Here is a 23,407-nt window from a genome sequence, read left to right as displayed (position 1 = left end):
AGGGTGGGGGGAAGGGTTAGGCACGTGTTTGTGGGGGGAAGACGGGAGTTGCGGAGTTCACGCGAGAAGTGGTTGCCGGCGCTCGCGGGAAAGGGAAACTTGGGTGAGCTGAGGTGTTGTTGTTGTTGTTGTTGTTGTGGTTGTTGGGGGAGGTGGGCAGTTGTTGGGAGGGATAAGGAGTGAGGGCGGCCTCCTCACGCTGCCTCGTTGCTAGGCGACATGAAACAGCCAAGAACAGCCGGAATCCCACGGGGAGCGCAGCGAGGAAGCTGCCTGCAGTATCTGCAGGAGTTGCCGTTCTGCTTTAATTCGCACGATCCTTGCGGCGGGCTGGTGGTGTGGCAGTAGAGGCGGTTATTCCAGCCCAGGGTGCCAGAAGATGTCTTTCCTCCCGAGAGGGGGTGATTTCATCATGTCTCTTGCTTGGGTTGGACCCCAATCCTTGGGTGAGGTTGCCCAGCCGAGCAGGGTTAACTCAGCCCAGAATCAGAATAGAGAGCTGGAAGGGACCTTGGAGGTCATCTAGTCCAGCCCCCTCCTGCTCAAGCAGGAGATCCTGTACCATTTCAGACAAGTGGCTATAACATGTCGTAGGAATGCTGCGTTTTCCACTGGCCTGCTTTGAAGCCAGCCTCTCTATTGTTCTTCATCCCCCCAAAAAACGAGTTTGTTGGTCACTGCATGGGATATGCAGAACAGCTTAAATCCAGGGGCTAGCTAGTCTGTCTCCTTTACAACAGGGCATCGATTTTGGCTCGTTTAATCCTATAAAACAGTTATATTCCTGCTTTGGAATTATATATTATACTTTTATAAATTGTATTGAAATTATGCTATGTGACACTTTATAGGAATTATAGGAGCAAAGTTTACTTAACAGAATAACAGGATTGGAAGGGACCTTGGAGGTCTTCTAGTCCAACCTCCCTATACCAATCCATTTCAGACAAATGGTTGTCCAGTCTCTTTTTAAAAACTGTCCCTGTTGGATTGCCTAGTTGTTTATTCTCACAGGTTTTGATTTCCTTTGCATTTTAATTGTGAATGTGACTGAAAACAATAATTATCAGTTTTACAGAAATATTACAGACCTCTCTCAGAGGTTATATAGTCATGTATGTCAGTTAACCAAATAATTCATTCATTGGATCATTCAGGTATCATGCCAAAAAACTCGACACAATGTCTATTTTAGAAGGGGTGGACCTCCATATAATTTGCTGTTTCCCTATTCTATCCAAAGAGGTGTTTGCTTTTTATTTTTATTTATTTTGGTGATGCCTTTGAGTCACTGAAGATTGCTTGCACTGGTCCTTTCAGTTTATTTGACAAGATTGTGAAAGAAGCTTGTCATTGCCTGCTTCCTAGGACTGAAGAGAGTTGCTGGTCCAAAATCAGCCAGACAGCTTTGTGCTTAAGATGAGACTAACTCATGTTCTTCCAGCTTCTTATCTTAACCACCACACCAGTTGAGGCCTCAGATTTTGGCTAAGTTTAATACCTAAGCCATTTATTAGGATTAGGTCTCCCTTCTGCAAGTTCTACAAATGGAACGGAATGTGCTAGAATGGTCTTTTATTAAAAAAAAGAAAGAAAGAACATTATTCTTTCTTTCAAAAAAATCTCACCGGATGAAAAGGAGAGTGATCACTTCCATTCTTTTGTAGTTAAATGAGAAAAGGGGGAGAAAAACATTGGTTTCTCATTTCTCACTTAATTTCTGCAGAAAATTTTTGTGGTACCTCATCATTCCACCCACAAACAATAAGATTTCTTGAAACTCTCCTATAAAATCCCCAAATCAGTTGGGATTTTCCCAAAAGGCAGGAGCCATGTGGCTTTAATGCTTTTTGCAAAAAGCTAAAGATGTGATAATGATAAAAGCTAAAAATCACAGTTGCCTTGGAGTTTTCCTAGTTATATAGACTCTTGGTTTTTCATTTATTTTTCTGTTGTGACTGAAAGGATCGATCCTGCTGTAAGTTTTGATTCTGATGACTCTGAGGATGAAAGGCTGGAGCCTGCTGAGAATTTGGAGTCTGAATTGTTAGAAGACTCAGATGTGAGCCAGAGGGATGAGAGGTTATCACACAGACATTCTTCGCCTGAACCCTCGACCTCATTCATGCCTGAAATTGAAGCACAACATGAGTCAGAAGAATCGAGCGAAGAAACGGACAGATCACAGATCGTGGCTTGATGCCAGAACTAGAAGGAGGTTAAAACGTCAAGCTGTGGGGAGACATCAAGCCAGACGTTGATTTAGGGAGATTGACACGCCCATCTAGGTGTGTTATGGAGGCAAACTCAGTAATTAGTACATTGCCTCAAGGACTATAAAAGGACACAGCTGTGGGAGGAAAGATTGTCAGGAACAAAGTGTCTGTTTGCGTCACGAGGTTTCCAGCAGAGGCTCGGAGCTTTGAGGATTTGTGCCAGAACTGTTTTTGCTGAACAGGGCAGTGTAAATAATTGATGACAGTCGTTATTTTGTTAAACTCCTTTCTTTTGGACTTAAGTTTTGGAACGGCTGCTTTTGGTTTTGTGTTGTTTGAACTTTGAAGGGGGAGCCATAACATTTTTTTATGCATCATACTGAGTTTTTTGTTCAGTGGAAAAGTATATTTAAAGAATAAATTATGATAGTTTGGCTTCAAGTTGATTACCCTAAGATTCTTCTCTTTATTTGGTTGTTCATAGGTCTTGACTGAAAGTCTGGTTTTATTTAGTCATTTGGCTTTGTGAGACCTTTTGTAAATTGGACCCAGGCTGACTGTGGATATGAGTTCTACCACTTCCAGGTAAATTTTCCACAATATTCACATCAATGGAGAAGAGATTTAGTCATGGGTCATGCTAATTGTGGTTTTCCTATAATTTACGATCACCTCATCGATACTGAAAATCAAAACCATATAAAGGATGCAAAGAATACTTTTAAACCAATAATATAAAAACAATGTGCTCTCATGGAATTGCAGATATGTCGTAAGAAACAATTCAAATAATTAAATGTTCTTCCAAGCGTCACAGAGAGTTAACCATAGAAATACGGCAGGAAGAGTCTAGAGGCCCAGTTGTTCCCTATAATTCTATAATTCCATAAAATGACTACTGAAGACTGTAGCATTTGAAGAATGTAATCTATAACTTAACAAAATACTGCATTAGATGCTGAAACAGGAAATGATGCAGCCATACTATTTTGCTTTAATTTGTCTCTCTTTCACTTTAGAGATAAAGAAGAAAAAGACACATTTAAAATTTTAGTTGCTACAGACATTCACCTTGGATATTTGGAGAAGGATGCTTGTCGTGGAAATGATACTTTTGTAACCTTTGATGAAATATTGAAACTTGCTCAAGATAATGAGGTAAACCACTTTGAAATCATGTTACCAAACAACCACTGAAAGGCCACATATAGGTAGTCCTCAACTTATGACCACAGTTGAGCCCAAAATTTCCATTGCTAAGCAGGGCAGTTGTTAAGTGACTTGCGCCTCATTTTACGATATTTTTTTGCCACAGTTGTTAAGCAAATCATTGCAGTTGTTAAATGAATCATGCAGTCATTAAATTAATTTGGCTTCCCCCCCATTGACTTTGCTTGTCTGAAGCCAGATGGGTTACAAATGGTGATCACGTGATAGTGCAACAGTCACACATACTTGCCAGTTGCCAAGTGCCCCAAATTTTGATCATGTGACTACAGGAATGCTACAACGGTCGTGTGAAAAGTGACCATAAGTCATTTTTTTCCAGTGCCCTTGTAACTTCAAATGGTCACTTAAATGAATGGTTGTAAGTTGAGAACTATCTGTATTTCCTAGAAATTATTCTTATTGTTAGGACATTCATTGCATATTATACAAATGACATTGTGAAACGAAGACCAATTTGAGCCAGTTGTACTGTCAATAAGACCTGGGGCAGAAATGAAAAATTAACCATGGCAGGTGTAGTTCATATTTGTATATTACCTATTAGGGTGGGATCCGACCGGCATAACAACCAGTTCAAGGAGCGCGTGCATGCACGACAAATGTGCGCTGCATGTGCGTGCTACCAGCTCCGGCGAGCATTTCCTTCTCCAGCTGACGAGCGGCACTCAGCTGTGCCGCACAAAGCAGCTGAGGAGGAAAACAGCCACTAAAGGACAGCCTAGAGCCTGGTCAGGCGAGTGGGCCGTACAGCAGACCGAAACCTCGTCCCAGCGAACCAGTTCGGTGTCAGCTGCTCTTCGGAGCTACCAGTTCAATAGAACTGGACCAAACCGGTAGGATCCCACCCCTGCTACCTACCAGTAGAATCTTTTGGGCTCAGTTAACAATCAACAATCAATAGATCAATGAAATTGGTTTTAAGACATGCAGGAATGTTAACCATCCATAAGTCAGTTGCAGATAGTGGGACAATTAAATTCACCTTTAAATAAAATTTTATAACAAACATATCTGGGTGTACTTTTCCATCTTCAGTCCTTTCTATTTTCTATTTTCAGTATAAGAGGTACTTTATTATGCTTCTTTAGTTAACATAGTAACTTATTTTATACATTGGGCATTTCAATCAGGATTAAAAAATAAAACCTGTCAATTTCTAGAAAGGGCCCTCTTTTGTTTTCTATATATTTTGAGCCTTAAAAGGACTTCAGATGCATTTGGGGTTTAGTGGGATGGAAGATGGCAGGATTTAGGATTCATAGACTAAAAGCCACTTTGGAGAGGCTGTAAACGTAATGCCTGCCTGCAACTTCTTAAAGTAGCCACATCTATTCTCCAAAAAAAAAAAAAAATCAATCCAAAAACATTGTTTAGTTGAACCATTTTCAGAAATCTATCATTTTGAGAAAAATGCATATATAATAATAACATATCCCACAAAATCTCTTTATAGGTGGACTTCATTTTATTAGGTGGGGATCTCTTTCATGAAAACAAGCCTTCCCGGAAAACAATATATACATGTTTAGAATTATTAAGAAAATATTGCATGGGTGACCGTCCTGTACAATTTGAAATTCTGAGTGACCAGTCAGTTAACTTTGGCTTTAGCAAGTAAGTATTCCTATAGTATATTAAATTCAGTTTTGTGTAAATAATTGATTGTAGTTGAATTACAGTTGTAACAACTATAAATAACCAAAGAAAGTTTCTTTCTTTTGATTAGTGGTGCTAATTCCGGACAATATAGTACATACATTTTTATTGTGGTTTGTTATTACATTGGGAGTTTTCCTGTTTGGTCTGCTTAATGGAGCTCTTGATTCCCCCACCTCCCTGAAATTCTGTTGCATTAGCCTTGTGGCCTGTAAATAAAAATTCTATCCATTCATGAAAAGTGCTAAAATGGGAGAAATGCACTTTTCTTTTATATATATTAAAATATATTTCCCAACTTCCTGAGCAGCTTTTCATATTAAGGAGCAATGTATAAAAACTGTCTCATCCCTTTTCTCAGAACAGATAGTTTATCAAATTAATTCTATTCCACTCTTCTATTGAATTCAATAGAAGGGAATATATGTAGCTCAGGGTTCAACTTTAAAGTTCTTGGTGATCTTTTGAGTTTGGTTGTTTGCTTGTAGACTTTTCATTATCCATTAGCTAACATCATCAGTGTGAATGTATATGGAGTTTGCTGCCTAATATGGCGGCCGGACAAACCACTACATATAGACACCAAACCCCACACTCCATCACGCTGATGATGTTACCTAGTTGGATAGTGAAAGGTCTGTAACCAAATGGTCAAACTCAGAGAAGAACATCAAGAACTTCACAATTCTGAATTCAGTCTATAAGGTTTAATTCTATAAAAAATACATTCCTGTAGAGTTTAGTTGCATATTGGAAATGATGCAGTAATATTTTTGTTTGCTTTAAACTTGTGCTGTCTAGGTTTCCATGGGTGAACTACCAAGATGAAAATCTCAACATTTCTATTCCAGTTTTTAGTATTCATGGCAACCATGATGATCCCACAGGGGTAAGAATGTTAAAAGAATGAAAGAAGAGCAGTAGCTTTATTAATTATGCTAGTAATCCTTTATAAAGACAGCCAAGAATATGAAAATTACAATCTAGCAATTCCATACTAAAATCTGCTAGTGAAATTAAGCATGAGTTATCTTCTATCCTATACCAAGTGTTTGGTAGGCTGAAATTTTATTCCTTAAACTTGCTGTCAAGTTTAACATAAATTATGATTAGGAATCCATACAAGATAAAAATAGCATTTAATGTAGTTCATGGTTTGTGTTTTAGCATAGAAAAATAATGTAACTTCCTTAGGGTAAAAGCATACAACCTTTTGTTGTGTAATCGATTTGGTTCATTGTCTTCATCAAAAAACCACCAAGTTTTAAAAATTAATTTTTTACCATACTGTTGTTAATTTGTGGAAAAATACACTAATTAGTTACATTCTGGCTTTTGTCTAATTGTTCAGAGGTTATTCTTAATCTGGAGGAAGTAAAGCAGATTAGAAGCTAAAGTATTTGCAACACCACGTTATGTAGCTTGCAGTCACTCTTACGTTTTCCCCACTTTTGAGACATCAAAGGTTTTAGACTAGAGGCCATTTAAATACAGGAAAAAACATTAATTTGTCATTTAATGTTTGTCTGAGAGATTTAAGCAATCATAAATGCAAAGTATACTGGTTTTTTATTTATGTGCACACATACACATAAGTAAAAACACATTCTAGTTTTAAAGCTTTATATGTTGGGAATTTAACAAAATTGATGTGTCACAAATTCCATTTTTGTTATCGTTTTCCGTAACTATAGGCAGATGGTCTTTGTGCTTTGGACATTTTAACCTGTGCAGGACTTATTAATCATTTTGGACGATCCCCATCTATAGAGAAAATAGAAATTAGTCCCATTTTGCTTCAAAAAGGAAATTCAAAGATTGCTCTTTATGGATTAGGTAAGACTTTTGTAGATTGGAGCATGGTATTTTGTATATACAAGTAGTTTTCCAAAAATGTAGCAAAAATAACGATATTGAATTGATTTTTATGCTGTAATTTGTGGGTTAGAATTAGGAGGAGTAACATGATTTGATCCACAAAAAATTGATTAGGTGTATGTAAATATTTCCAACTATTTCAGGTGCAAAATTTTGTGAGATAACCCATTTCTGAGTGAAAAGCCGCTGCTTTGTTGCTTGGTGAGCGTGGCCTACTGGAACTTCCGTGAGGGCCATTTTTTGCCTTCCTCGGGGTCCAGAGGCACTCTGAAAACCAGAAACAGGCCTGTTTCTGGACTTCCAAAACTTCTGGGAGGGCCGTTTTTCACCTTCCCCAGGATCCGGAGGCTTCCCTTGGGCCTCTGGGAGGACGAAAACGGCTTCTCCCTGGGTCTGGAGGCCCTCTGCAAGCCGGAAACAAGCCCATTTCAAGACTTCCAGAAGGCCCACTTTTCACCCACCCAGAACCTCTGCGCAGACCCTGCACTTACCTGCATCCAAAATGGGCTGCATGGAGACTCCTGGGAGGGGAGGGGAGGGGTGGGCAGGGCCAGCCGGTCAGTTCAACTATCGGTTCAGTGAACCAGATGTAAATTTAACATCCAGTTCACCCGAACCAATCAGAACCATTAGAATCCCACCCCTGGATCTAAGCATTCAGAAGTGTTTCAAGCTCAAAATTACCACTCCAAACACTGAAATGAAGTTTCATTCTTGAAAGGATTCAAAACGAAGTGTTCTGCATATCTCTAAATTTTATATACGGTATATTTTTACGCATTGAGTAAAGGAGTCCCTGTGGACTTTACTCTGCTAGTCATTGCCGACTGTAGGGGGCGTTGCTTATTTCAAAGCCATTGAACCAGTGCTATCCAAAAACATTTTCATGGTCATGTGTCCAGCATGACATCACAAAGTACTGTTACCTTCCCACCGAAGTGGTACTTATTTACCTACTTGCACTTACATGATTTTGAACTGCTAGGTTAGCAAGAGCTGAGGTGAGGATGGGAACTCACCCCATCATGTGGAACTGAGGTCTCAAATGTAGGCTGTTGGCTTTCCAGCCAACAAGCCCAGCATCTTACCTGCTGAGCTACCACCCTGCTTCTCATGCAGTGAGTGGCATGTGGAAAAAGGATAAGACTGCAAAATGTTCCCAGCCCCAGTTTGTCTTTAAGTCTTGCAAAGGACTGACAAGGTCAGGGCCCACCTAATCTCTGGGGAAAGATTTTCCAACAGAAACAGCTTTCTTTAGTTGGCAAGCTGGCTGTGTAGCAAGCAAAATATTCAACTTGCTTCAATCATTTGCCAGTAGAAAACTGCAAAATAATCTCATACGTTACCTAAATATTAATTGGAATCTCACTACTCAGCTGTGTAATTGTCTGCTTGGTGGATCACTAAAAGCCCATTGCATATAATTTTTCTCTTCTAGGATCTGTTCCCGATGAAAGACTATATCGGATGTTTGTGAATAAACAAGTAACCATGTTGAGGCCGAAAGAAGATGAAGATAGATGGTTTAATATGTTTGTCATTCATCAGAACAGGTACAGCTGCTTTTTAGTAAGGCAACCAATCCGAATGTTTTCCACTTGATTCATTCCGATTTAAAATCATTAAAATTTTTGTGTCATGCAAAACAAGTTCAAGCTGCATTAATCGGCTCCATCCATCCATCCAAAAATGAGTCAAAACAGCTTACAAAACAGCATACAATAACCTGTAGGATAAGTATGCATTAAGAAATCAACTTCATGGTCATATTGCAGTGACAACAAGAATATAATTCAACATCCCTTATGTGCATCTTCACTACACCCTTCCCCTACTTTTGAGTCTATTAATGCTTGCTTAGATAGCCAGCTTTCTCTACTTGTCTAAAATTGCCTAAAAGAGTTGAAGGCAAGAAACTCTTCTTCAGATTCCCATCCTGTCAGATTTCCATGTTGTATCTTAAGGGGAGTGACACAGGACTTGATCAATACAATGGTCTACCTGGAGATGGCAATCCTGTAGTTATCTAGGCCCTGAGTCCAGGCTATGAAGGGCTTTTGCTATTTGTAGATTACTATTGGAGCTTTAAATAGTATTGGGAAACAAATTTGTATTTCTAGGACAGAGATCCCCAAACTTGGCAACTTTAATACTTGTGGACGACTTCAACTCCCAGAATTCTGAGAGTTGAAGTCCACAAGTCTTAAAGTTGCCAAGTTTGGAGACCTCTGTTCTAGGAGATCAGAATTAGGCCAGGTGATTTAAGAAGCCCTATGGAGGCCTGCCTCAGTGAAATTTAATCTAGACATGGTTCTTCACTCTGAGGAATGTGATGGGTGTCCCTTTTTCCCCCCTTAGCCTACCTACCCCAGGTTACATCTTATGCCTTTGGTCTGTATTCATCTCATCTGGAGAACATAGATACTACTATGTTCATCTCATCTGGATCCTGAATTGATAGCCTGTTCTTAGTCGTATTATCCATCCTTGGATGTTGAGATCGTTGTTTATTTGCACCCGTGGAATGATCACTCTCATTGATCAAGTCAGTGTCACAGTTTTCAATTTTTGCAAAATAATTTTAGAACTGAAGCACCAAAATGTAATTATAATAAACAATAATGAAACAAAATGCAAGGATAATAAAAACAAGGACAAATAGGCTGAAAAACAGCTTCTATCTCAGGGAAGTAATTCTGTTGAATTCTACTGTATAGTACAATATTAATGCAATATCAAGGGTTTTCAATTCAATGTATAGAATGTGAAGGGTGTGTGTTTGTGTTTATTTTCATAGTTATAATGTACACTGAAGGTGGTATTTAATTTCGTTGTACGAGGTGCAATGACAATAAACTAAACTAAACTAAAGATGTTTTGAAATTTAGATGGGATTGTATCTGTAGATATCAGAGTCTAATATTTTCTTTTACTTTCCCTTATATTTTGATAACTGATCGCATTTGGGATAGCGAGAATGGGTCTAATATTGTGATAACATGCCATATTTAAAAATTGGGTACTTTGGTTTGTTTTTGCAAAATGCTGTTTTATTTATTTATTTATTGCTATCGTGTTTGTTTTCTTTGGCACAGGAGTAAACACGGCGCCACAAACTATATTCCAGAACAGTTTCTAGATGACTTCATTGACCTTGTCATTTGGGGTCATGAACATGAATGTAAAATATCTCCAACCAGAAACGAGCAACAACTTTTCTATGTTTGTCAGCCAGGAAGTTCGGTGGTTACGTCTTTGTCACCAGGGGAAACTGCCAGAAAGTAGGTTCTTTTGTGTTTCACTAATTTGCATTGTATATCCGGTGAAAATGTGTGGGAGCCTTTCCTCTAAATACCAGTACTATATCCTTTTCATTCTTTTCTTTTTTTCTTTTTTTGGACATATTGGTTCTGTTGTGCTTATCACAAGGGATAATCCAAAGAAAATAGGGAAGGAATGTGATTTGACAAATAGCATTTCCATTGTCACAATATTGAAGCCATCCTGACTATTAGTAAGTTATTTAAGGGTTAATAAATTACTCACTACTCCCGTTCCCCCAAATGCAGTATCCTTCTTGGTATTATCAAGGATCTATATATACTGCACAAGTCAGAAAGAGGGCTGTGAAAATATTTACAGACCCCTCACATCCCACACATAAACTGTTTCAACTCCTACCCTCAAAACGACGCTATAGAGCACTGCACACCAGAACAACTAGATACAGGAACAGTTTTTTCCTTGAACGCCATCACTCTACTAAACAAATAATTCCTTTAACACTGTCCAACTATTTACAAAGTCTGCACTACTATTACTACTAATCTTCTCATCACTCCTTATCACCCATCCCCTCCCACTTGTGATTGTAGGACTGTAACTTTGTCACTTGTATCCTTACGATTTATATTGACTGTTTCCTAGTATGATTTGATTGCTTATTGTACCCTATGACTATTATTAAGTGTTGTACCTTATGACTCTTGATGAATGTATCTTTTCTTTTATGTATACTGGGAGCATTTGCACCAAGACACATAAGATTCCTTGTGTGTCCAATAACACCTGGCCAATAAAGAATTTTATTCTATTAAAATTTGTAAACTAGGGAAAGAAAGCCAGAGAGACTTGTTTAAAGAGAAATCCTTCCAAAGAACCTTTCCCACTAATGGTGCTAGTAAATTATAAAAATTCACCCTCATCTGGTAAATACAATCCCTGTGATAAGAGTTGCACAGAATCTTGAGTTTTCAGAGTAAAATCCAGTAGGGAAAGAAACTACAAGTCAACCGCCCCATTGGCATGCACTCCAAAAGAAACTTCTGAGACATCTTTATTACCAAGAGTAAAACTTTACTAACAGATCCATCCAGGCACAGAAGAAGCGAAGTCAGTTCTGAGGTTTTGACATGGTCTTGAATGAAAGCTTGCCAATTGTCAGCCCAGCATCCTAACCTCGCGAGCCACCACGCGCCTTACCTTTTGATGTTTCTAGATGGGAGTTCTTGGCCATGGATCTTGATCAGCTCCATCTCTGAGGGTTCCATTTTTATTGCCATTGGTTTCTGCCAAAGTCTGTCGCTATTCTGAAGTTCTACCACATTGCCAAGCTGTAAACAGCTTTGTTTCCATGCCTTCCAGACATGTTGGCTTGTTGCACATCAAAGACAAAAAAATGAAGATACAGAAGATTCCTCTCCAGACGGTACGACCTTTCTACCTTGAAGACCTTGTTCTGGCTGACAACTCAAACTTTTTTCTCCCAGACAACCCCAGAGTCACACAAGTAATACAAGATTTCTGCATGGAGAAGGTAATGATTTAAAAAAAAATACTGCATACAGGTATTATTCTTTTTTTTAAAAAAACAAATTTTATTCAGTTTTTCACATTAAAAACAAAAATCTCTTTTTAGTGGACAACATATTTCCGGGTCATCACCTTTACATACAAATATGACATTCATATATGCATACTTAATTCTATTATTCTATTAATTCTATTATTCTATTATTCTATTATTACCTTTTCCATTCCAAATTTTCAGTAAGGAGAGAAACACAAACACATTAATTCGAGCCTCTTTCATTAATCTCAATCGAAACATCTTTTTGTTTCATTTCAATTATTTCAAATATAATCCTTTAATATTTATTTTAAAGATAAACAATAAAGATAAACAATAATAATAATAATAATAATAATAATAATAATAATAATAATAATAAATAATAGGTTACCAATGTCTCTCCTTACTTTTAATAGTCTATATTAACTTATTAATCTAGTTGGTTCTTTAGTCTGTCATATTCTCTTTCCATTACACATTCTTTTTATAAATTCTAGATTAATACAAATTTTAACACTACAAAAAAAAACCAAGTACAAGTTTCCCCCCTTTTACTGCTTTGAGTGCGACACCTCAATGATTAAAATATACTTTTATTCCCTCATCTTGATTCCCAATAAACAATTATTTTTAAGAAGTTACAATAATAATCATTACATCTTTTCATTTGGATTCCGCAGCATATTTTCCCCCCTTAATTTTTAATAAGAGTTACCAGTATCTATATTACCCTATTTTCTAAATATTTTTAATTGCAGAAATATTCTTATTACCCCTTGTCACCCTGCAGAATCCCCTTTTTAATTCATCAACCATTATCTCTGAAAAAGCAATTTCTTTTCAACATTTTTCTATTTCCATATTTCTTTATTTCATGCACCTGTTTCTTACCGCTTCTCCTCCCCCTATTTTCCCTATATCTTTTCTCATTCCAGTTTATATCCCTCTCTTTCTTAATATCTTCCTTTCCCCTTTTCTGCTGGGTCTTTCTGCCTTTCCCGACTTCACAGATATTCCCCCTTTTGATTGCCTTCTTAAATCTCAACTTTTTAACCTTCCTTCTTTCCCCACTTCTTTGTAGTGTTCTTTGTGTTAATTGTCTATTTAAAATGTCTTCTCCTTGAGTCGACTCCTCCTCCTCTGAAGCTCTTTCTTCTTGTTCTTCAATTTCCATTGCCATTTTTTCTAACACAGAGCAAAGTGATTCGCCTCTTTCCTGTAGTAATTCTCTCATATTTTTAAGTTCCATTTTTAATTCCCGAAGAGATATCATCATTACACACTCTTATATTTTATGATCGTTAAAGTCCACACACACAAAAAACACCTTTACACTTCTTTCTTCTTTCAATTTTCTAAAGTTCTCAATTATTCCAGCCCAGGGTCTATACCAAAAACATCAATCAATCCCACAGTCAGTCTTTCCTTGCTTTTTTCTTTATTCTGGTTCTGCTTTCACTTTCTAAGATTCTTATTTTGTTTCAATATTTCTTTAATGTTATATCCGCACAAGTTCATTCAGAAACAGGATGTTTTCCTTTTTGTTTGAGCTCAAGTTTTTGTCAAAAGGTGGCACTCTCCATTATACAAAGTCTTTACCTTTTCCCCCTATTTTTTTATTTAGGGTTTTTCGAACCTCAATATTCCAGCACAATCCAGTCTCCAATTTGTAAACTTTATTATTATTATTTTTTGACAATCTTAAGTCCAGCTTTATTTTATGCCTGCTTATTGCCAAAATATTTTAGTCCAATTTAGTTAAATCTTTAGTTCTGGCTTCTTCCTTTCCCGGTTCGAAGTCCCGCTTAGCTGTCAAAAATATTTTCTTTTTCTTTTTTCCTGTCCCTTTGTAATTTCGCCGCTCACTTTTCTTTTCTTAAAAATTCCATGTTACCTTAATCCCGGGGTACTTTTGTTTAGTTGTATTGCCCAGTTGTCCCGGTTCAGATGTTATCCACCTCTTTCTTCCCTCCTGCACAAATATTAATCCAGCTGAGTCCTCCTCCTCGGGGTGGCCATTTTAAACCACTACTGCAGTCGTCTTCGGGGGGAAAAGACCAAGACCAGGGGGGGGTGAGATGCAGCTCCCCTCAACCTGGCTTGCGGCTTCCCCTTACTCCGCCACCCCTCCAAGGCAGCTTCAGCCCCTAATCGTAATGATCGGGGCTTTCCAACGAAAGAGCACAGACCATAGCCGCAGAGAGTCGCGATCTACGGTCTGTCAGCGAGGAGGCTTCGCCTTCCCTGCATACAGATATTATTCTTACTATAAGACTAGATGCACTAGATAGAAGCCAATGTCAGGTAAGTGGAATTCTTTTTAAACAAAAAGAATTTTCTGCGTTGTCTCTCAAATGTGTGTCAAACTGGTGGCCCAGGCCCTGGATTAGTTTTGTGCACAGGCCATGCCCATCCCAGCTCCGCGAAGGGAAAAAACATCACAAAATGTCCCGTGATGGCAATGTGACAGCATGAGTTTAACACCTGTGTTCTACACACAAACATGCGCGCACACTATTATGATCATACCGTGTTTCTCCAACAATACGCCCCCCCATAGGAAGACCCAGCATGTTTTCTAGGCATAAAATGAAATTAAGCCCCTCCCCCCAAATTTAGGCCTAGTTTAAAACATGCGAAATTGGGGGGGGGAGGCGGGGGGAACTTGCCATTAGGAGTGCCCTGCTGGCAGCTACGCCTCACCATCAGCCGCTCCTAACAGCCAATCATGGTGGAGCACAGAGGGCTCCCTTACCCGGGTCAGCAGGCGGGCGGCGTCGGCGTGGATGTCCGGCAGCGTTTCAGCCGCTTCTCAGGCCTCCATAGCTTCCACGGTTTCCACTGGTGCTGGCGCCTCTCTCGCCAGCGCCGTCTCCAACAACAGTGTCTGAGTCTCTCCCGCTTTCCCCCCGTCCCCGTGACAACAGGAAAAAAAAAGATTTTGAGGTACCTGGGAGCGCTGCACGCTGCGTTTCAGTTTAATCCCGAGTGGCTGGGTGGGCGTGAGAAGAGCCGGCGAGCATCTCTGCTGCTGCTACCCTTGGTGCTCCAGCCTCGGGCTCTGCAAGTTTGCAAAAGTCCCAGTGCGCAGGCCGTTCCTGCATTCCAAGCGCCCAAGCCGAGCTGCAGCTGTCCCTCTCTCGCCAGCGCCATCTCCAACAACAGTGGCAGCAGCGGCGGGAACCGTGGAAGCGTTTCAGCCGCCTCCTTAACTTCCACGGTTCCCACCGCTGCTGCCACTGTTGTTGGAGATGGCATTGGCGAGAGAGGGATAGCTGCAGCTCGGCCTGGGCGCTTGGAATGTAGGAACGGCCTGCGCACGGGACTTTTGCAAACTTGCAGAGCCCGAGGCTGGAGCACCAAGGTAGCAGCAGCAGAGACGCTCGCTCGGCTCTTCTCACGCTTACCCAGCCGCTCGGGATTAAACCAAAACACAGCGCGTGGCGTTCCCAGGTACCTCAAAATCTTTTTTTTCCTGTTGTTACGGGGACGGGGGAAAAGCGGGAGCGACTCAGATGCTGTTGTTGGAGACAGTGCTGTTGCACGGGGAGGGGGGAGAAATTAATTCACCCCCCCAAAAGACATCCTAGCCGTTTTTTCGGGGCTCAAAAAAAAATAAGGCCCAGCCTTATTTTGTGAGAAACACGGTAGATACCAATGCAGGACAATGTTTTCGGCTGAGAACTTATGATGCAGTACAGTGGAACCTCGGGTCACAAACGCTTCTGACCTTGACCAAATCAGGTGCCGACCCAAAAATCCACAAAATGTACAACTCTAATCGCGAACACATCCTCGAGTGGCAATCAAACACAGCCGCGGCGATTTTCCCTGCTGCGCAGTTTTTTTGTACTCACATGCACAGTCAGTCTCACTTCTGGTCACAACCAAATCGTGTTGCGACCGAAGTCCTGGAATGGATTATGGTCGTGACCAGAGGTTCCACTGTACAATCACCTTTTTAAACAAGTTAAGCTTATTTTAAAGAACGTGTTACATTTTTTTAGTATTTTATGCTTCCAAAATGGCAGAAAAACTTTTGGCAATTGCTGCTGTCAAGGTCCCATATGACTCCGAAAAGGGTTTTTAGGAGTCTGTTTAGACTGGGGGTTATAGATTGCATACACTTGTTAATATTTCCTATCATAGGCCTTCTCAAATTTTTTGGCAACACTGCTTTGCATTTCTCTGTGAATAGACTAGATCGTTGTGGTACTGTCTATTCCTATGAAGTGAGAAGAAGAGATTCCAGTTCTATGTTGCTTAAATTAAAGTTGCTGTGGCTTCCAGAGTATGACAAGCACAATAAATCCAATACTGTTCTGTGTTTGGGATGGATTATCTTCACTGGAAATGAGCTTTGTGGCTTTCCATTTATGTAGTTTTGATTTAAGTCCAATCTATACGTACCAGAAGAAGAAAAATTCTAAATTTAAATTAAAAATTGCTCGCTTTAATCTACATCATGCATATGTTGATATCTGGTAGAACAGTTTTTGCATTTAGCAAATTGTGTCCCTTTCTTAAAGGTTGAAATGATGCTGGATAATGCAGAAAGACAACGTCTTGGAAATCCCAAGCAACCAGAGAAGCCTCTAATAAGATTACGAGTAAGAATGTGGACTTCAAATCAAATTTCTTCCTCATGTTTTGTTTAGCCTCGTAACCAAACTTTAATAGGCAGTAACTTTTCAAGTATGGGTTAATTTTAAACAATTCTACACATCTAATGAATCTCTTGAGGCTTTAGTTTTGCTTAATTAAGTAGCAATAAAATGTGCCTTAGAGATGGAGATTGAGGATCTCACAGGAGCTAATTTTATAAACTCCATAACTGTTTGAAGATGCATGAATGTTAAAATTGAATACATTTTCAGATATGCCAGCTGTTAGTACACAGTGTTCCTGTGAATTACTAACAGTAGCTAGAATGTGCTATAATACTAACACTTAAGTAAATATTTGCTATGCTAAAATAATAAAATGTTAGCTAATATTTTAGTAAAATCATGATAAGCGCATCAAACTCAACTGATGAATTTTTAATTATTTTCAGATGCCTAATTGCAAATTCTCCCATCTTTTATGCTTTATCTTGTTTGATTTGAAGGTGGATTACAGCGGAGGCTTCGAACCATTCAGTATGGTTCGTTTCAGCCAGAAATACATGGATAGAGTGGCTAATCCAAAAGATATTATACATTTTTTCAGGCATCGGGAACAAAAAGAGAAAAATGGTAAATGATTTTTAAAAAAAGTATACAATTTTCAAATTTGTTGTAGTAAGTATTGTCACTAGGAAAAATAATATTATCCATAGCAGTTTTTATTTTTTGTGCTGGGATGGGTGAGTAAGATGAAGAATAAGTATAATTACAGGTAGTCCTCAGCTTGCGACCACAATTGAACTCCAAATTTGAAGCAGGAACGGTTATTAAGTGAGTTTTGCCCCATTTTATGACCTTTCTTCTATATGACTTCAATATAGAATCAGATTAATTTTACTAACAACGAACATCTTGCACATAACTGAGCATGCAGAAAGATACAATATTTCCTATTTATATTAACCATGTTGAACACATTCAAAATGTAGAGAATAAGAAACTCATTTATAGGATCAGTAACTCCACTTACTGATTGATAGATTTTCATGGCTTTGGATCTCAGAAATTTCCCCCACTACATTATTTCTGTCATTTTCATGCTACCCCAAAAAAAATTATACTCCGATGTTGGTCCTTCTTAAATCTCCCACTTCCATGCAATTAATATGATTCTTCCTGAAAACAGCTGATTTGTTCTGATAATGTTTTTTTTTCCACAGTACACCAGCCTATTTGATTGCTATAAATTGTAATAGTCATTTGCCATAAACCCTTACCTTTGCCTAAAATCATCTGGTAAAGAATCCTATTCAACTATACGCGATGTTTAATTCAGTGTCCCCGTATTTAACATTCCTTTGAAATATGTGTTTACATGTGAAATTACAGTACCATTTCATTACAGCTGATTCTTACCATGGATTGCATTCTTTTTCATAAGGCACGAGGAAGAATAATTACGTCCAGGGCATTCTTTTCCATTTATGCAAGATGAAATGGTGGGGTGCTTTTTAGCACTAGCAGATTATGTTAGTCCTTGTTTCACTGATGGTTTCAACATTACTTTGTCACCTGGTTCAGAGCACCTTGTTTGTGTGTCCAATGATATTGAGAAATATGCCCCAGTTTTTAAAAAGAAAATTATTAATAGCTGATAAACATTCTGTATTAAACACCAGATAACAGATAATCAGAGTTGGAAGGGACCTTGTAGGTCACCTAGTCCAACCCCCTGCCCAACCGGAAGACCCTACACCATTTCTGGCAGGTGGTAGTTCAGTCTCTTCTTGAAAGCTTCTAGTGATGAAGCTCCCATAACTTCCAAGGGCAATTTCTGTTCCATTGGTTGATTGCTCTCACTGTCAGAAAGTTTTCCTTATTTCCAGGTTAAATCTTTCCTTGTTCAGTTTCCATCCATTGTTCCTTGTCTGGCCTTCAGGTGCTTTAGAAAATAGCTTGAGCCCTTCCTCTCTGTGGCAGCCCCTCAAATATTGGAAGACTGCTCTCATGTCTCCCCTGGTCCTTCTCTTCACTAGACTAGTCATGCCCAGTTCCTGCAACCGTTCTTCATATGTTTTAGTCTCCAGTCCCCTAATCATCCTGGTTGCTCTTCTCTACTTTTTCTAGAGTCTCAATATCTTTTTTATAGTGTGGTGACCAAAACTGGATGCAGTACCTTAGGTGTGGTCTTACTCAGGCTTTATAAAGTGGTATTAGTACCTCCCTTGATCTTGATTGTATCCCTCCATTAATGCAATTTAGGATTGCATTAGTGAGCACCAGTAAGGTTTGCTGAAGTGGAAATGAATCTAAAAAAACATTCCTGATCATTTGAAATGAAATTGGTACAAGGAATGATTATTACAATGACATGTGTATTAGGAGAAAAAACCATGATCTCAAGCTATATTAAAGGCTACTCTAGAGTTTTTTGTGTTTTTAACAGGCCCTTTGAAAATCCAATCATTATTTTGAACAATTGTCTTTGCATTTTAAAGTTAGAACAAATTAATATTTTTGAACAAATCGTTAACCCAGTTCTGAGTCTTAGGTTTCCTAATTGAGCGTGCGAGTAAAATGTATTCAGTAAGACTGAAAACTGAATGAAAGTAGAAAATCTGCAGTAGGAACCCGTGTTATTTTAATTAGTATTGTTTGTTGAAAATTATTATTTATTTTATCTTTCTGTCTGTATTTTTAAAATGTAGAACTTCTGTTTTCCATGAAAAACATATACCTGTCCAAAAACCTTCTGTTAAAATTCACTAAACTTTTAAAATAAAACGTAACGTATTTTCTGTGTGTCTGTCAGATATATGTTTGTGTGATTTTTTTAAAAAAAAACCTCTTCATAATACTGATCATTATAGCAAGCATTTCCTTAAAATGTATTAAAACGTATTTTATATTTATTTATTGATGGTTTTAGAAGACGAAGTTAACTTCAGAAAACTGGTCCACAGGCCTGCAGCTGAGGGAACAACACTACGGGTAGAGGATTTAGTAAAGCAATATTTCCAAACAGCAGAGAAGGTAAACATATTTTTCCAGTATTTATGACTAGGTTTAAAAATAATCATCAGACTAGGTCAGAGTTTCTCAACTTTGGCAATTTGAAGATGTGTGGACTTCAACTCCCAGAAATCCCCAACCAGCATTCCGCAGCTGGCTGGGGAATTCTGGGAGTCAAAGTCCACACATCTCCAAACTGCCAAGGTTGAGAAACACTGGACTAGATTTTAATTGTACGATTGGAGTTCCATTATTGGGCTTCTACATTTAAATGTTTGGCAGTGGCAGGTCTCAAAATTAATGAAGAAAAGACTAAAATATTAGCTAAAAAGTTAACAGAGAATCAGAAAAGTGAATTAGAAAGGGAAATGGGATTGCAAACTACAAGGAAAGTCAAATACCTAGGAACATGGTTAACTGTGAGGTGTTCCTCGATGAAAGAAAATAATTATATGAAACTGTTGCAACAAAGAAAGAAAGACTTGGAATTGTGGGAGAAATTACAATTATCTCTACTAGGAAAAATCACTACGAATACAATGAATGTTCTACCTAAATTACTTTTATCTATTTCAAACAATCCCCATAAAATTGGATAAGAAGTTTTTTAAATAAAATTACCTTAACATTCATATGGTTAGGCAAGAAGGCTCAAATAAAATTAACAGCATTGCAGGATAGTAGAAGTGGAAGTGGCTTTGGACTCCCAGAATGGGAACTTTTCTATAACACTGTGGTTGGCTTGTACATCTAGAATACAAATCAAAGTGTAGAGTCAGCTATGCAACAGCTGACTTGAAACCATGCCTTGGTGTTAAATGCCAGCTGACTTTGGCAGCAGGTGCTCTTTTATAGTTAAGTTACAACAAAATTTGCAACTTTTTGTAGCTAAGTTGCTTTTTGTAGTTAAGCTTTCTGTAGCTAAGTTGCTGCAAAAGTTAATAGCAATAGCATTTAGACTTATATACTGCTCCATAGTGCTTTACAGCAGGGGTCCCCAACCGCCGGTCCGTGGACCGGTACCGGTCCGCGGAACAAGTCTTACTGGGCCGCTGGTTGCTGGGCGCCGCCATCTTTTTTTGGTAAAAAAGTGCTTCCGGTGAGCTTTTCCGGGTAGAAAGCTCACCGGAAGCACTTTTTCATCAAAAAAAGATGGCGCCAGCGCTTCCGGTGAGCTTTTCCGGGTAGAAAGCCATTTCTACCCGAAAAAGCTCACCGGAAGCGCTGGCGCCATCTTTTTTGATGAAAAAGTGCTTCTGGTGAGGTCACCGGAAGCACTTTTTCGTCAAAAAAAGATGGCGGCGCCCAGTTGATGCCGGTACCGGGCCGCGGCACCCAGCTGATGCCGGTACCGGGCCGCGGCATCAAAAAGGTTGGGGATCACTGCTTTACAGCCTTCTCTGAGCAGTTAACAGAGTTGGCATATTGTCCCATCAATTTGGGTCCTCATTTTATTGACCTCGGAAGGATGGAAGGCTGAGTCAACCTTGAGTCAACCAGGATCGAACTGGCTGTGGGCAGAGTTAGCCTGCGATTACTGCACTTTAACTACTGCACCACCAGGGCTCTTAAAAAGAAATAACTAAATCTTAGGTAAAACTAATCCCGTGTTCATTTTAACCCTGCTTTCTTTTGTCTGATTAGTATATAAAATTAATTCAAATTGGCTTGCCTACAAGAAAGTGCAGCTTTCCCTTCTGAGCGAGAGGGGCATGGGGGAAGCCGTGCAAGAATTTGTGGACAAGGAAGAGAAGGACGCTATTGAAGAACTGGTGAAGTTCCAGCTAGAAAAGACCCAGCGATTTCTGAAGGAGCGGCATATAGATGCCGAAGAAGCCAAAATCGATGAGGAGGTTTGTATGGAATGATTTCATTCTTCCTGGACACATTCAAGAATTGAATCTTACAGATGTCACATCCTTGACAAGGGGAATGACTGGACCAGCTGCTTCCATTTTTTTTTAAATCTGAGTTGCTTTTGGCTGCATTCAGATGGTCAACTCCTTGTATAATGTACCAGAATACACTGGTAGTCCTTGACTTACCACCTTTATGAGCTCAAAATGTCCGTTGCTAAGCAAGGCGGTTGTTGAGTGAGCTTTGCCCCATCTTGCAACCTTTCTCGCCAGAGTTGTTAAGGGCAGGGGTCTCCAACCTTGGCAACTTTAAGGCTTGTGGACTTCAACTCCCAGAATTCCTCAGCCAGCTTTGCTGGCTGAGGAATTCTGGGAGTTGAAGTCCACAAGCCTTAAAGTTGCCAAGGTTGGAGACCCCTGGTTAAGGGGATCACTTCAGTTGTTAAGTTCATAGCACGTTTGGCAAATGAATCCGGCTTCCCTGTTGGAGTCGCCAACAGAAAGGGAGGGAGGAAAGGGGTTTGAAAGAGCAGCGCGGCAGCTTGGAAATCAAAAGTGCATTCCATACATAGTTTTTCAGAGATAGAAACTAGGTGACTGAAGGTTCTGCCGCGCAAAGATCAAACTGGAGAGCATGATTGATGACTCTTGGCTATGGATGTGTCCCACTGGAGAATATGAATTACGATACACCCAGGCAGTGCCGACACGTTAACTCCCAAATAAATCCTGTTTAATTTTGGAAGTTTGGCTTGAGACTCATGATTTAATTGGGGTAACTGCCGGAACCCTGATTGCTGGAATACTGACACTTTGCTTGTCAGAAGGTTGCTAAAAGTGATCTCCTGACCCCGGGACCCTGCAACCGTCATAAGTACATGCCAGTTGCCAAGAGTTCGGACTTTTGATCACATGACTATGGAAATGCTTCAGTGGTCATTAAATGTGGAAAAATGGCCATAAGTGACTCCCTTCAGTGTTGTTGTAACTTCGAACAGCCACTAAACAAAATGGTTGTTTGTTGAGGACTGTCTGTACTTGTATTTCAGCTACCCTTCCCCCCCACCTTCTCTTTCAGCAAGGAAAGAAGCTGCATTAAGCAGGTGTTCTTGTTTCATCTGCATATATTCATTGACCTCTTCCATTTCAATACAGGTGCAGCGTTTCAGAGAATCAAAAAAAAAGAACACAGTAGAAGAGGATGAGGAAGTTCGTGAGGTAGGCCGAAAACCGACAAAGAATCAGATGGGGCTTAACCTAACCTAACAGTGTGCTTCACTTCTCTTTCTAAAGCAGGGGTGTCAAACTTGATTTCATGAGGGCCGCATCAGGGTTGTGTTTGACATCAGGGGACAAGTGGGTGTGGCCTGGGGTGTATGGCATGGGTGGGTGTGGCCATCTCAATGTCCTGCAGACCTCTGCAAGCAAAAATGGAGCCTGGGAGCCATTTTCCCTGGCAGAGGCACTGCGGGCCGGTCCTTTGCTGTTTCCAAGGCAGCCCCATGGGCCAGATCTAAGCACCCTGAAGGCCAGATCCAGCCTGCAGGCCTTGAGTTTGACACCACCACCCCCGCTCTAAAGAAATGTAGACACACAGTTCCCTTTGTTTCAAATCAAACTTTACGCGCTGTTTTGCTGTCCTGTTTTCCTCCTTTCAGATTTAAGACCACTCATTTATTCAGCAGTAAACATCATCTTCCACCCCTTTGCTAATTTCCAGTCCAAGCATGGAGGAAAGTTTTGTGCTGCCCCATTCACACACACACACACACAGAAACTCACGCGTAACTGTGGTTCAGTGAAGTTATTAATGTTCCCCAGCAATTCCTTTCACCAAGACTCAGAACTGTCCGAAATACGTCCAGCCACAAGCGGGCCAAGATTAGTCTACAAGGCAATGGGCCAATATTCCATAAAATAATCAAAAATTTCTCAAATAAGTCCCCCAAACAAACTTAAGTCCACCAAGCAAAGCTTAAACAACACACAAGCTCACTTGGCAAGAAAAGTTCAGTGTCTCCAAGGCACAGTTCCAAACACAGTGAAGCACGACAATCAAACAAACAGCTAGAAAGCCAACAACATTGTTTCCAGCAATGC

General features: G+C 39.6%; 1 protein-coding gene across 3 annotated transcripts in view; it reads left to right on the top strand.

Moving 5' to 3' along the window:
- The first annotated feature begins 55 nt into the window (after positions 1 to 55).
- Positions 56 to 23,407, top strand: part of MRE11 (MRE11 double strand break repair nuclease) — a 32,968-nt gene continuing 9,616 nt past the window's right edge. For 2 of the 3 annotated variants that reach the window (XM_087966168.1, XM_087966167.1), the window contains exons 1-14: positions 56 to 446; positions 2,701 to 2,801; positions 3,236 to 3,374; positions 4,900 to 5,060; positions 5,904 to 5,991; positions 6,797 to 6,938; positions 8,419 to 8,533; positions 10,076 to 10,261; positions 11,625 to 11,796; positions 16,362 to 16,442; positions 16,943 to 17,069; positions 19,369 to 19,472; positions 21,131 to 21,304; positions 22,463 to 22,525. In XM_087966168.1, the coding sequence (XP_087822294.1) occupies positions 2,782 to 2,801; positions 3,236 to 3,374; positions 4,900 to 5,060; positions 5,904 to 5,991; positions 6,797 to 6,938; positions 8,419 to 8,533; positions 10,076 to 10,261; positions 11,625 to 11,796; positions 16,362 to 16,442; positions 16,943 to 17,069; positions 19,369 to 19,472; positions 21,131 to 21,304; positions 22,463 to 22,525 (1,572 nt within the window). In that variant the 5' untranslated portion in view covers positions 56 to 446; positions 2,701 to 2,781. The remainder of the gene's footprint in view (positions 447 to 2,700; positions 2,802 to 3,235; positions 3,375 to 4,899; positions 5,061 to 5,903; positions 5,992 to 6,796; positions 6,939 to 8,418; positions 8,534 to 10,075; positions 10,262 to 11,624; positions 11,797 to 16,361; positions 16,443 to 16,942; positions 17,070 to 19,368; positions 19,473 to 21,130; positions 21,305 to 22,462; positions 22,526 to 23,407) is intronic. The other variant, XM_087966169.1, reaches the window with a different exon arrangement.

This window comes from Notechis scutatus, chromosome 5 (genome assembly GCF_049901735.1).
Source record: "Notechis scutatus isolate UNSWTSFEM ecotype Mainland chromosome 5, rNotScu1.2, whole genome shotgun sequence".
Lineage (NCBI taxonomy): Eukaryota > Metazoa > Chordata > Lepidosauria > Squamata > Elapidae > Notechis > Notechis scutatus.
Note: the sequence above shows the minus strand (reverse complement) of the source record. Positions and strands in the feature narration are given on the sequence as shown.